The following is a 13,727-nucleotide window of genomic DNA, read 5'->3' as shown; positions in this document are numbered from 1 at the left end:
TGGAGACATACACAAAAGAAAAGTGTGGTCCACAGAATTCTGCATTTAAGGCAGATCTGCAGCAGAACAAATACAGACATGTTCAAACAACTGCAAGAAAAGTTGATGCTGCATTCTTCCTCATGAAAATGCCAGAGCCTCTGGGGAAAATCCCTCCTGGGTGGACAGGTTTTAACATTATGTTAAAGCAGGACACAATCCTACCCTCTACAAATGTAGGCTACTTACCAGTCACTGATGCCAGCCCAACAGATTTCAACACTGCCCATACCATCCTGAGTCACTCCATTGCTGTTGCTGACAGCCTGAAACAAAAAGAAATGGTGATAGTCATGGATCAAGCCATTAATGCCAAAGCCCAAGAGATCCGCTGGCAGACCAGTTCTTACATGGAGAGATTTGTCCTAAGGATGGGAGAGTTTTACGCAACCATGGCAAACCTTTCCTGCATTGGGAAGATTTTTGCTGATGCTGGCTTTCAGGATATCATGATTGAATCTGAAATTGTAGCTGCTGGTTCTGTTGATGGAGTCATCACAGGTCATCATTACAACAGGAGCATGCGAGCACACAAACTGAGCCTGCTCTTAAAAACATTAACGTTCTCTGCAGCCCTGAGCTCCTCCAGCAGGCTGTTCCACAGACGAGGACCATACCACTGGAAAGCTGCCTCTCCATGAGTATGTGTCCTGACTGTAGGTACAGTCAGGAGGCCAGTACCGGAAGACCTCAGGGGCCGCGAGGGTTCATAAGGTAAAAGCAAATCTGAAAGATAAGAAGGCCCAAGACCATTAAGACATTTAAAAACCAGTAAGAGAACCTTAAAATTGATCCTGAAACACACGGGGAGCCAATGCAGTGATTCTAAAACCGGTGTAATGTGGGCCCGCCCTCTGGTCTTCGTCAGCACACGAGCAGCTGAGTTCTGTAGGAGTTGTAGAGGTGCAATACTCTTTTTGGGAAGACCAGAGAGCAGGGCATTACAGTAGTCAATACGACTGGTGATAAAAGCATGCATCAACATCTCCGTGTTGGCCCGAGAGAGAATGGGACGGACTCTGGCTATGTTTTTTAGGTGATAAAATCCTATTTTAGTAACATGTTTAATATGTGGAATAAAACCAAGCTCAGAGTCAAAAATAACGCCCAGGTTTTTTACTTGTGATGATGGATTTAATGCAAATGTCTGTAATTTAGCTAAGAGTTTCTCTCTCTGAGCCTCAGGACCAATGATTAAAACTTCAGTCTTGTCCTGGTTAAGCTGCAAAAAGTTTTCTGCCATCCAGGATTTGATATCTAAAATACAGTTGAAAAGGGCATCCATTGGTCTCATGTCATCAGGAGACATAGAGATGTACAACTGAGTATCATCAGCATAACTGTGGAAGTTTACTCCATGCTTCCTGATGACGCTGCCAAGAGGGAGCATATACAAATTAAAAAGAACAGGGCCTAAAACTGACCCTTGGGGCACACCACATGTCATTTTATGGATCTTAGAGGAGCATGTACAGTGTGTGCAGAATTATTAGGCAAATGAGTATTTTGATCACATCATCCTCTTTATGCATGTTGCTCTACTCCAACCGGTACAGGCTTGAAAGCCTACTACCAATTAAGCATATCAGGTGATGTGCATCTCTGTAATGAGAAGGGGTGTGGTCTAATGACATCAACACCCTATATCAGGTGTGCATAATTATTAGGCAACTTCCATTCCTTTGGCAAAATGGGTCAGAAGAGAGCTTAGAGAGCAAACTACGAGACTCCATGATAATGTTCGAGGGCTGGTTTCCAGTGAAAACGAATTTGATTTAATTAAAAACAAAATCAAATTACTGGAGCATCACAAGAATCTCAAAGACTCAAAGGAAGAAAATGAAATAATCCAAAATGATTTAAAAGGATTGCAGTTTTTTAGCATGAAATTGAACGCCATGCAAAATAAAAACAAATGTCTGCAAAACCAAACTGATGAGATCAACGTGCAAAACCAGAAACTCAGAAAGGAAATGCAAGAAATGAAGTTCGTTAAATCCACATGTGATGTCTCAAAAAAACAGGTCGATTTACAGCAGGAAGAAAATATCAGCTTTAAAGAAGAAAATGAGAAAGTCCAAAAGGATTTGCAAGAAGTGAAAAACTTTGAATCCACGTGTGATGTGATGAGAAAAAAGGTCAAATTACTGCAACAAGAAAATGAAGAGTTTTTTCTGCAAAGTCAGAAACTCAGACAGGATTTCCAAGAACTAACGTTCAATGAATCCACATGTTATCCAATACATGTGCTGCAGCAAAAAAAACGACAACTTTAAAGATCTCAATCAAAATCTCCGAGAGGACTTAGAATCGATGATATTTGACTCTACAACTGCTGGAGAAGGCTTGATTAAAAAGGATTTAGAAAGATTGCAGGTCTGTGGCTCCACATTTAACGCCATGCAAAATACGAACGAACTTCTTCAAAAACAAAATGAGGAGCTCAGAGAACAAAATCATAAACTCCAAGAGGATTTGAAAGAACAAAGGTGCTTTAAATCTACATGTGATGAGATGAAAAGCCAGATTAATCTGCTGCAGCAAGAAAATGATGATTTTAAAAAGCTAAGTCATAAACTCGAATGGGATTTGAAAGAACTAAGGTACTTTGAATCCACATGTGATGGGATGAAAAACCAGCTGGATCTACTGCAGCAAGAAAATGATGCTTTTAAAGAGCAAAATCAGAAACTCCAAGAGGATTTGCAGAAACTAAAGTTCTTTAAATCCACGTGTGATGTGACAAAAGACAAGATCTATGTAATGGAGCAAGAAAATGAAGACTTTAAAAAGCTAAATCAGAAACTCAGAGACGATTTGCAAGACCTAAAGTTCTTTGAATCCACATGTGATCCGATGAAAAACAAGATGAAATTACTGCAGAAACAAAATGACGACTTTAAAAAACACAATCATAAATTCAGAGAGGACTTAAAATCGCTGATATTTGACTCTACAACTGATGAAGAAGGCTTGATTAAAAAGGATCTAAAAACATTGCAGGTCCTTCACTCCACATTTAACTCCATGCAAGGTACGAACGAACCTCTGCAAATACAAACTGAGGAGTTTAGAGAACAAAGTCAGAAACTCGGAGACGATTTGCAAGAGCTAAAGTTCTTTGAATCCCCATGTGATGGGATGAAAAACCAGGTGGATCTTCTGCAGCAAGAAAGTGGAGACTTCAAAGAGCAAAATCAGAAACTCAAAGAGGATTTGAAAGAACTAAGGCCCTTTGAATCCACATGTGATGGGATGAAAAACCAGCTGGATCTACTGCAGCAAGAAAATGATGCTTTTAAAGAGCAAAATCAGAAACTCCAAGAGGATTTGCAGAAACTAAAGTTCTTTAAATCCACATGCGATGTGGCAAAAAACAAGCTCTATGTAATGGAGCAAGAAAATGAAGACTTTAAAAAGCAAAATCAGAAACTCAGAGACGATTTGCAAGACCTGAAGTTCTTTGAATCCACATGTGATGGGATGAAAAACCAGGTGGATCTTCTGCAGCAACAAAATAAAGACTTTAAAGAGCAAAATCAGAAACTCGGAAAGGAATTAGGAAAGCTGATATTTGACTCTACAATTGATGATTAAGGCTGAATTTCTGCACAAACAAAACAATGCTGCAAACAGAAAATTCCTCAACATCAAGGTTATTTTGAAGGATTGAAGTGACTCGCATGACTGAAGTTTAAAGACATACAATTGAAAAATCTAAAAAGAGCTCCTATGCTCCAACAAAAGGAGATAAGCGACCCCCTCCCAATATAAACACATACAGAAACACCACAATGACTTCCAGCAAACACACAGAAGATCATCAGCTGCTTACTCATTTAAGACAGCTTCCTCAGTTGCTGAACCTGCAGAGGAAGCGTAAAAACGAAGATGACCTACTCTTTCTGTGAGCCAGCATAGCATGTGTGTGTGCAGGGGGGGATCTGAAAAAAACAAACAAGGAACCTGAACTATGGCCGGACCAGTTACCTTCATTTTCTCACATGGCCACTGACAATCATTCCTATTGTTCCGGTTTGGTCCATTTAAATTGTTAATGTTGTCAAGTTAAAACTGTCCATCCAAAAGATAGTTCAGCTCTTATATTTCTGACAAGAAACTTCTTCATGCTTTACTCTGGCTTGTAGGCTTCTAAGTGGAGCACAAGGTTAGAAACTAAACTAAAAATAATTAATTTTTTTTTTTTAAATCTTAAAAAAAAAACCTATTAAAAAAACTTAAAAAAAAAAATTTAAAAAAACTATATATAAAAAAAAATTAAAAACAAAAAAACCTTAGTAACTCTGCCAAAGTGTCTCTTTTGTGCCACTTTGCCGGTCCCAAGCCCGGATAAAGGAGGAGGGTTGGACATCGAACTAGCTATTCCACACAACATAACCTTTGGTGAAACAGTCCTTTGGTTAAATTTTTTTGTAATTGTGATGAACAGCACTGACAAGTCATGTAATGTTTGAAAAACATTTTTATCCAACAGAGCTTTTCTATGATGCTTCAAATCAAACTTCACCCGTGGGAAAAAGAGGCTCTTACTTTCCACCAAGCAGCTTTCCAAAACAACTAGTAAGATCGTCACCCTGAATTTTTATCTGCTGCAAAAGAAACACATCCCATACTCCAATGCCAGCTGAGGAGCTTGAACTCCTACAAGCTGGCATGGGACGGCAAACAGTGTCCCTTCCTGATGACCATGGTGACCATGCAGAGGTATGGTTACCAGTCCAGCTTTGAAGGTGGTGATTGGAGACACTCTTATTAACCAAGGCCCTTACTGTGTGTGTTCTGTTTCTTTACTTAGCCAGTACTATTTTGTTTGCTGGACATTGATTTTCTTCTTCGACCATGTTGTCTCTGTCTGTAGGTCCTGTGCTGTGTCATTAGGTCTCATTTGTGTCTTTAGTCCAAAATGGTAACTGCGGTACTGCAGCACCATCTAGTGGCGATTGTCAAAAAAGCACCAATTTCTCATTTGCAGGGATTGTTTGTAGGAATTCCCCCCAGAAACTGATGAAGTGGTAGCACCCAATTTTTACATCTTAAGAGTTCATGTTGATAGAGGTTGATAGATGTTTTATTTAAATAGGAACACCACAAGCTGCAGGACCTGAAGACAGCCAAGCTGGTTTCTAATCACCATCAGCAGAGAATTTTAATGATTTTAAAGTTGGTTAATTACTATTTTATTCTTGTGTTTCTTTCAGGTGCAATCTCTTCAAAGCTGAAGAGGTGGTATGCCAGAAGACGAGCAGACTGAAGCCTAACATTATTGAGAAAATATGTTTTAAAATAAAAATCTATGACACATCACAAAGTTGCCAAAGCATTTTTGTTTATAATACATTTCAACATTCAAAGTGTTTCTTGTCATTTGCACAGTAAGGAATCAAGTTTCCCAGAACAATGAAATTCTTACTTTCCTGCCCATACTGAATGCCATAAAACATTATAAAATAAAAAAATAAACAACTTTAAAAACAACTAGCAGATAAAGTGAAAAAAAACCAGAGTAAATATTCTATGTACATAATGTGCAGTGTGCTACATAGACTGTTGTGCCACATTCAACAATGAATGATCAGCTGTGCAAAAAAAAACTCATGATGTAGACGATAAGACGCATGTGCAATATCTATTATAAATATTAAGACACATAAAACAGTAAACAATTTTAATACAACTGCATAAAATCACTAACACAATACTATCCCCGTTGCACAAGCACCCCTTCCCTCATACGGTCCCTTTCCCCCCGTGAGTAGACTACTAGTGTCATTACATATTAGTATACTTTAAGTTACACCACAATTCTGTTACCTAACTAATCTTACCCAATAACCCCTCCTTATAATTTATATGAACAAAAGAAAATAAATATTCACTCATGGTAGAAAAAGTATCATTTATTGAACATTTATCAGTAGACACAGGGATGATGTGCAGTGTGGAAGCCATGTCAACGCTTTCTTTCTGATGCATCAGACGCCCACAGCCAGCAGATGGCGCTCTTTGACCCGGATTCAGAACAGTAAGTAATTTTCAGGCATTTGGGTCAAAGTTGACTCGATGATTCATGAGGCCTCGGTTTCACTATCCCTACTGTCGGGATGAACTTGCAATGATATAATGTTGCACACTATGAGGTGGCATCAAAGAAGTAAATTTGTTGTTGACAACTTGTGGTTTAACAGGCACTGCTCTAAAGCAGAGGACTCGTGCATTGTGACTGTGTGGATGGTGACGTAAGCCGGAATGTAGCCAATCAGAGAGCGAGCTGGCTGGGAAACAATGAAGTAAATAAAGTCCGTGTTCACGCCGTCTCGAGTCTCTTATTTTTTTTAGTTCTGGCTTTTTCTGTTAACAATAGTTCCAAGTCCACCATCATTCCCTCATCCTATAAATCCTCTTCCATGCTGTGTGTTGTGTTTTTCGGTTGTTGCTATGGTTCTTCTTCTACGTTTTCCGCCAGGTGTTGCTATGGTTCTTATTCTACTTTTTTGCCAATTGTTGCTATGGTTCTTTTTCTACGTGTTTGTCAGTTGTTGCTATTGGTTCTTCTTCTACGTTTTTTGCCAGTTGTTGTTATGGTTCTTCTTCTACGTGTTTGTCAGTTGTTGCTATTGGTTCTTCTTCTACGTTTTTTGCCAGTTTTTGCTATTGTTTTTTTTTTTGTTGTTGTTGTTGTTGTTTTTTATTATTATTATTAAGTAAACACATCAAAATACAGCATGCCATAAGTACAGTAAATCACAAGTACAAATAAAAAGAACAGGGCTGAACAGCAACAACACAAAGGATGAAAAAACAAGGGTTCAAGGTATATATATTTATATATATATTGATGAAAGAGATAAAAAAGTAAATAAATAAAACTAATAAAACAAAACGGCACAGATTATTTTCTTTTCTTCTTTATGTTATTTCGGAAGTTGTTTCAAATAATCATCCAATGTATGGGCTTTACCGGATTTGCAATATTTCAAAGCTTTATTCAAAAGGAATATTTCTTTTTTGAAGGCCTCAAGGATTGGGTCAATTTTCAGGAATCTACATTTGTGAATAAAAAATTTTGCTAGTATAATCATATTATTAATTCCAAATTCGTTTGTTTTATTTTCCATTCTCAAACCAAATCTAATTATTTGAAAAGTTAAGGGGGGATAATATATATTTTTTACCAGTTATCCAGTACTGAATACCAGTCCAAAAGTCTAGCGTTTTTTTGCAAGAATAGAAAAGATGTTCCACTGTTTCAATATCCGCCTTACAGAAAGTGCACATATTCGAACCGATGTTGAACTTATTATGTAAAAACTCGTTGGATGGATAAATAGCGTTTAAAATTTTAAAATGGATTTCTTTTGCTTTAGGTGGAATTGGGAAAGCTAAATATTGAATCATAAATTTCGGGCTATAATCTTTTAAAAAGCATTTTCTTTTTAGTTGAGATGGAAAGTAGTGTTTAGTGAGATTTAATCTCAAAAATTTATTGTTACATTTTTTATCCATAAATAGACAACCTTCAATTATTAAAGATGGTTTTCTGATTATATAGGAATGGAAATGAGTCAAGATCTCTTTTGCCAATTGAAACATTGCCAAAGGAATAGCTTTTAGTACTTTCTTGAATTTGTTTTCAGAACATACCACCTCATATTTCTCAATGAATTTGTAGTATGAGAGAGGATTTCCATCAGTATCTAATAAATGTAAAGTGGTCCAGATTCCTTTGTCCATCCAGTCTTTATAGAAAATAGATTTTCTATTTATTAAGATGCACCTATTGTTCCAAATTGAGGTTGTGTGAGGGGAAAAGTTGTGTTTGGATATCATTTTCTAATATTGGAGAACCTGTTTGTGAAAGTCTGATAATTTAATTGGTAAGCTTTAGAGAACAATGAGATTTGAGACAGTGCAATAGGGACATGTGAAATGTTCTTTAAAAATAAAGTAGTGTCATCAGCTAATTGAGTTTCACCAATAATCTGTTCTAGGCCGTCCTTTAATCTGTTTGCAATGATATGGGTAAAAATTTTGTAATTTGTATTTAATAAAGTAATTGGCTGTAAGTTGTCAACAATCCTCTTATCTTTTCCAGGTTTGGGAATCAGCGTTATAAGGCCTTGTTTCATTGTGGGAGTTCATGTTTCATTTAGGATTATATCCTTGAAAGCTTTAAGGAGAAAATCTTTTAATTCTTCCCAGAAGAATTTATAGAAACTTGCTGTCAACCCATCTTGACCAGGGGATTTGCCTGTTTTTAGTTTGTTTATAGCTTGGTTTAATTCTTCAATTTTTATATCTGAATCACATATACCTTTGAACCCTGAATCGATCTTTGGGATGTGAGTTTTGATTAGGTCAAAAAATTGTATTGAATTTTCTAACAAATAGTCAGAGGAATATAGTTTAGCATAAAAAGTAAATATATCCTCTGTTATAGTTTTATGATTTGTATATTCCTTTCCATTTATTAAGAGGGTGTTTATCTTATTCTTTTCTTGTCTTCGTTTTTCCAGATTAAAAAAGTAAGACATACTTTTTTCGCCTTCTTCAATCCATTTTGCACGTGCTCTAATGTAAGCTCCTTGGGCTTTTTTCTTATATAAATCATCCAATCGGGCTTGTAGGGATAAAAGGTTATTTTTGTCTGTTCTCGTCATGACATGTTTGTTACAGCATTTGTTTATATTGTGAATCAGATTGCTTTCCAATTCCCTTTGTTGTTTACTTTTTATTTTGCTGAAGGTAACTGAGAATTCCCTCACTTTGAATTTGAAGAATTACCATCTACTCATATAATTACCAATAGTTTCAGTTGTTGCTATGGTTCGTCTTCTACGTTTCGACGTTTGTCCGGCTCGGAGGACTAGGGCCCTGTCCCAATACCTACACTACAACCGATGGTCCCCTATGAATTGTGCACTTGGTAGAAGTGCACGCAAGTGTTTGAGTGTGCAGGTTAAAAGCGTGGGAAAACAGGGGAATTGGGACAGTGATGGTTACACCATTAACTTGCGCCTTCACGTATTTTCTGTGACATCCATGATGGCGGCACGGATTGTTTTTTTGTTTTTTTTTTATGGAATTTATTGACTTTTAAGGTCAGTGCAACAAGTTAGAGTGTAAACAGTCATCATTACAGTGAATAACAAAACAATAACACAACAAGAGACAAAAAAACCCAAAACAATCGAGGCCAGGAGAATTGTGATTGACGACATTGCACAATAACAAAAAAAAGGATTATTAGAAAAGCAAGGACTTACAGATATAAGAATAAATTTTGTTAGCTTTTGTATTCTTATGGACGAGACATTTAATTGATTTAACGTAACTGATAAAGCTGTTTATAAACCCATTGAAAGATGGCTTTGAACCTCCCCACTTACAAGTATGAATGTGGTATTTCCCTAGCAAAATAATAATGTTCACAACATCTGCAATGCTTGTTTCCAAATTGTCCATGGGGGAGCAGCATAGCATTTTGGATCAGACGCAGTGAGGGGATGGGGATAGCTTTACAGAATTGATCATATTTATTTTTGGAAATACTAATATCGTATTTGGTCACAAAGTCATTAAAGCATAGTAATTGACCATTGGAATCTAGCATATCATGCACAAAGAGAACTACTTTTTCATACCAGTTGGGTTTGAATGTAGACTTCCTGTTGATGGTAATAACTCTGTTGTTCCATAATATATACTTATGTGGGGAGAAATTGTGGGTGAATAACATCTTTGCATACAGTAATAGTTGTTTGTGGAAGTCCGAGAGGTGAACAGAAATTTTAGGTACTTCAACATCACATCTAAGTAGGAGATTAATACCACCAATCTTGTTAAGTAGTTCGTTAGGAATGTGATACCATATTGACTGGGACTGAGAAATGCACTCTTTCAGCTATTTGATCCCAAGAGCAGCTATTACGATTCAAATTCCATGGCTCTCAAACCCCCATTGTTATAATCCCTGACCAGTTGAGATTTACGTAAATAGTGAGTTTTGTTTTTCCATATGAAATTAAAAATAATAGAGTTAGCTGTTTTTATAGCATCAGATGGTGTAAATAGGGATTGGCTGTGTTATGAAGGACCTCAAGCAGACAGATCAGGTTAAGGATTTTATTTACAGAGATGGATGTGAGCTGAGATGGATCTTTGAAACGGCTCTCACGGCTTGGAGTAGTCCACTGGAAACCAAGGAATCAGGGAGACTTGCAAGGGAGTTGAGACCGGGAAGGGGAGCGCTGGGAAAGTCCTACAATGTAGAAACGAGGTCTGACGAGGAGTGAATGTGGATTGGGAGTATATATAGTCCAAGGCTCAGATTGACTGCAGGTGTGGCTGATCAGTATTCTGGAGACTGACTCCACTGATGCGTGACAGGTGTGGTTGTGGCAGGTTGACTAGATCACTGATGAGCGGATGAGGAACAGGTGTGGAGGATGAGGGAGGTGAGGAGTGAATGGAGGAGTGGCAGGACAGATTGTAACAGGCAGGGGTTAATGAGACTTGAAATCCCCTCAGCTTTTGACAGGAGAATGCGGCCTAGCAGAGATATATCACGTGATAGCCAGTGGCCTAAAGATTTTTGGATGGATTTCAGTCTAGGAGAAATATTCAAGGTTACCCTGTTCTGCCGATTTCTTGATATTTTTAGGCCGAGATATTTGACCTCACATCTTACCGGGATGTTATCAATGTGCCTTTGGTTGTTATCATGGACAGTCAGAATTTCACATTTAAGTTATCAGCAATTTTAGGAGGTAATTCTCTGATCATGTCCAGGAACAGGGTAGCTTCATTGTCTATGTAATTTGAACTATATAGGCTTTTATAAAAGTTACAAATGTAGTTATCGATCTTATTCTGGTCGTCAGTAATACAGTTCTCAATGTTTAGTTTGTTTATAACCTTTTTAGATTGTCTGTTGAAAAAATAGGACAAATTTTTTTCTCCTTCTTCGATCCATCTCGCTTTGGAGCGAATAAAAGCACCTTTGGCCTTCTCGGTGTAAAAGTCATCTAATTTTGATTGTAGTGGAAGCAATTCTGCATTTTTTCTGTTCTGTTTGTAAAGCGAGTTAATTTGAGATATTAGTTCAGATTGTTGTTGTCTTCTCTTAACCGCCATTTTCTTCCCTTCCTGAATACTGATTTCCCTAACTTTAAATTTCAACCATTCCCATTTTTAAGGGGACTTAAATCATTTAACTTCATAGTATCTCTAATTAAGGCTAAAATTTTATTGCAGAACAACTTTTGACTTAAAAGATGACTACTGAATTTCCAAAGAGATGTTTTTGGTAATATGTAGTCCTTTTGTGCTGAGATAGATAGGGAAATAACACAGTGGTCAGTGAGAGCAGAGGGGTAAATTTCACAGCTAGAAGATAATTCAACCAAGTTGCTTGATATCAGCCAGTAGTCTATCCTAGAATATTTAGGCCAGTCAGCCTTATTACTCCAAGTATATTGCATTTTATCTGGGTTATTCTTGCGCCATATGTCAATCAGGTCAAGGGACCTCGAAAGGTTTGCGATAAGAGGGTTAAAAGCATGAGTCGTAAGCAAGGTTGGCGACCTATCTTGCCATTCATCTGGGACCACATTAAAGTCGCCTGCTATTATGACCTTGTCTGTAGAGAACATAAACTTCCATTCATCAATCATGGTATTCACGTTGCACATTAGTCTCCTATTTTTAGATAACCATAGATGTTAGCCAAGATGCATTTACAGTCACTGAGTTCAATAATAATCATAAGCCAGTGGCCTTCATTGTCACCCTACTTTGCCATCATTGTGGTTAAAGAAAATGGCCACACCCGCTGAGTGTGCGGTTCCATGCGAAAAAAATAAGTCATTGGTGCATCCACATTGGGATCTCCAGAAATTAACATGGCAAGTGTGTCTTTTGAAAAAGATAATAGTTAATTCTAGGTTGCTCCTTGCAGAAAAGAAAAATTGCCTTGTGTTTTGTGCTGTTCCTTAAGCCTCTAACATTTAATGAGAACAATGAAAGTGTCATAAGTAGAACCTGAGTAAGGGCAACTATACAGTGCAGGCAGGCACCGATTGTTTTGTACACTATTTTGCTGATGAAAATAATTATAAAACTGCAACAAACAACAATATTGAGAAGAAAGATGTGGAGGTACCAAAGGAGGCTAATACAGCAGACTCTCGATGCTGTGCCGGAGTTCGTACGAACGGTAAGTTAAATGCTATGGGCTACTGTTTCCTAAGATGCCCATCATTACCCTATTGCCCGGTGGGAAGATATTTTTCGCAATGAAAAGCAGTAAAGATGCACACCCGCTTGCATCTTGGATGGTAAATACCCGTCCTAATAGAAGTAATTGTAATTACTCTGATTTGAAAAAAAAATAAAATAAAAAAAATAAGAAAATGATGAGACGTAAGATATTTTTTTAATTTCATCTCCATATAATTTTAGGCTAGAGCACTGCTCCTGTACACAAGACTGAATTCCACCGTTCCAGTTCTTCAGGTGTACTTTGATCCTGACCAAGACCTGAAACCAGACTACCGCCTAACAAGGGATTCAATCAATGGCTTGATGAGAGTTTTAAAAAGAGATCAAGATCTCGGCTGGGGTTATCCACTGGAGATACTGATCTTCATCTATTGGCTTGCACATGGCATCTCATACAGAGTTGCAGCCAGAGCATTCTCTGTGCCGAAGTCAACAGTCTGAATGGAAAATGCACACAAAGTCATCTGTTATCCAAAACAGGAGGAGTTGGAGGACATTGGGAAGGGATTTGGACGTTTAGCTCGACACAAAGCCTTTGATGAGGCTGTAGGTGCAGTGGATGGCTGTCTTATACGAATTAAACCACCAAATCAAAACAAAGAAGATTACTTTTCCTATAAGCAGTTCTATTCCATTCACATGCAAGCCATCTGTGACTCCGTTGGCCGATTTCTGAACATTTTCACTGGTTTTCCTGGTTCTGTTCATGACACGCGTGTTCTTAAAAACAGCCCTGTGTATGTGAATGCTGAATACCCACCACCTGGCTTTTTTATTCTGGGTGATGGCGGATATCCCTGCATTCAGTTGCCTATAGCCATTATAGCCATTATCACCCCTTACAAACTGCCACTTCAGGGCCGGGTTCGAGAAAGATTTAACAACTGCCATGCATGTGCTCGTTCAGTAATTGAACGAGCCTTTGGCATGATGAAAGCTTGATGGCGCACAACCATGTTTAAAGCAATAGAGGTCAAGGTTGCATTTTGCACTCAAGTGGTAACTTCCTGTGCTTTCCTACATAATATCTGCCTGACCTCTGGTGATGTCCTTGAACCAGAAGATTTGGATGATCAACCCCCACCACTGCCTCCAGGAGATGCTGGACAGGAAGCAAGCGGCAGGATGTTGAGAGCAAGACTCTCTGCCCAGGTTTCTGCACCACTTACTTTACAAGCACACCTATTTCAACATGATTACATCTAGTTTTGGAACTCACTAACCTTAAAATGTTTTTCCTGGTAAAATGTTGATTATTTAAATTGTTTCCTGTTATGTTTTAGCCAACATTGCAGTGAAGTATTATATGCCATTGTGGGCTCGTTGTTTTGAGAGTTGTCATCAGAGTAACATTTTTAAATTTCACTGAAACTGAGTTTGTAATTTTA

At 37.8% G+C, this 13,727-nt stretch overlaps 1 protein-coding gene across 1 annotated transcript; it reads left to right on the top strand.

Moving 5' to 3' along the window:
• The first annotated feature begins 1,988 nt into the window (after positions 1-1,988).
• LOC121629285 (golgin subfamily A member 6-like protein 22) lies at positions 1,989-4,231 on the top strand. Its single transcript, XM_041968931.1, has 2 exons — positions 1,989-2,528; positions 2,643-4,231. Exons 1-2 carry the CDS (start codon positions 2,260-2,262, stop codon positions 3,634-3,636), a joined length of 1,263 nt encoding a protein of 420 aa, XP_041824865.1. The 5' UTR covers positions 1,989-2,259; the 3' UTR covers positions 3,637-4,231.
• The last annotated feature ends 9,496 nt before the right edge of the window (positions 4,232-13,727 follow it).

This window comes from Melanotaenia boesemani, chromosome 18, assembly GCF_017639745.1.
Source record: "Melanotaenia boesemani isolate fMelBoe1 chromosome 18, fMelBoe1.pri, whole genome shotgun sequence".
Lineage (NCBI taxonomy): Eukaryota > Metazoa > Chordata > Actinopteri > Atheriniformes > Melanotaeniidae > Melanotaenia > Melanotaenia boesemani.
This window is presented reverse-complemented; position numbering and strand designations above follow the sequence as displayed.

Coding starts and splice junctions, on each gene's coding strand:
- LOC121629285 (XM_041968931.1), top strand. CDS start 2,260: ATGAATCCACATGTTATCCAATACATGTGCTGCAGCAAAAAAAACGAC. Junction 2,529..2,642: donor GAGGATTTGAAAGAACAAAG/GTGCTTTAAATC, acceptor GAAAGAACTAAG/GTACTTTGAATCCACATGTG.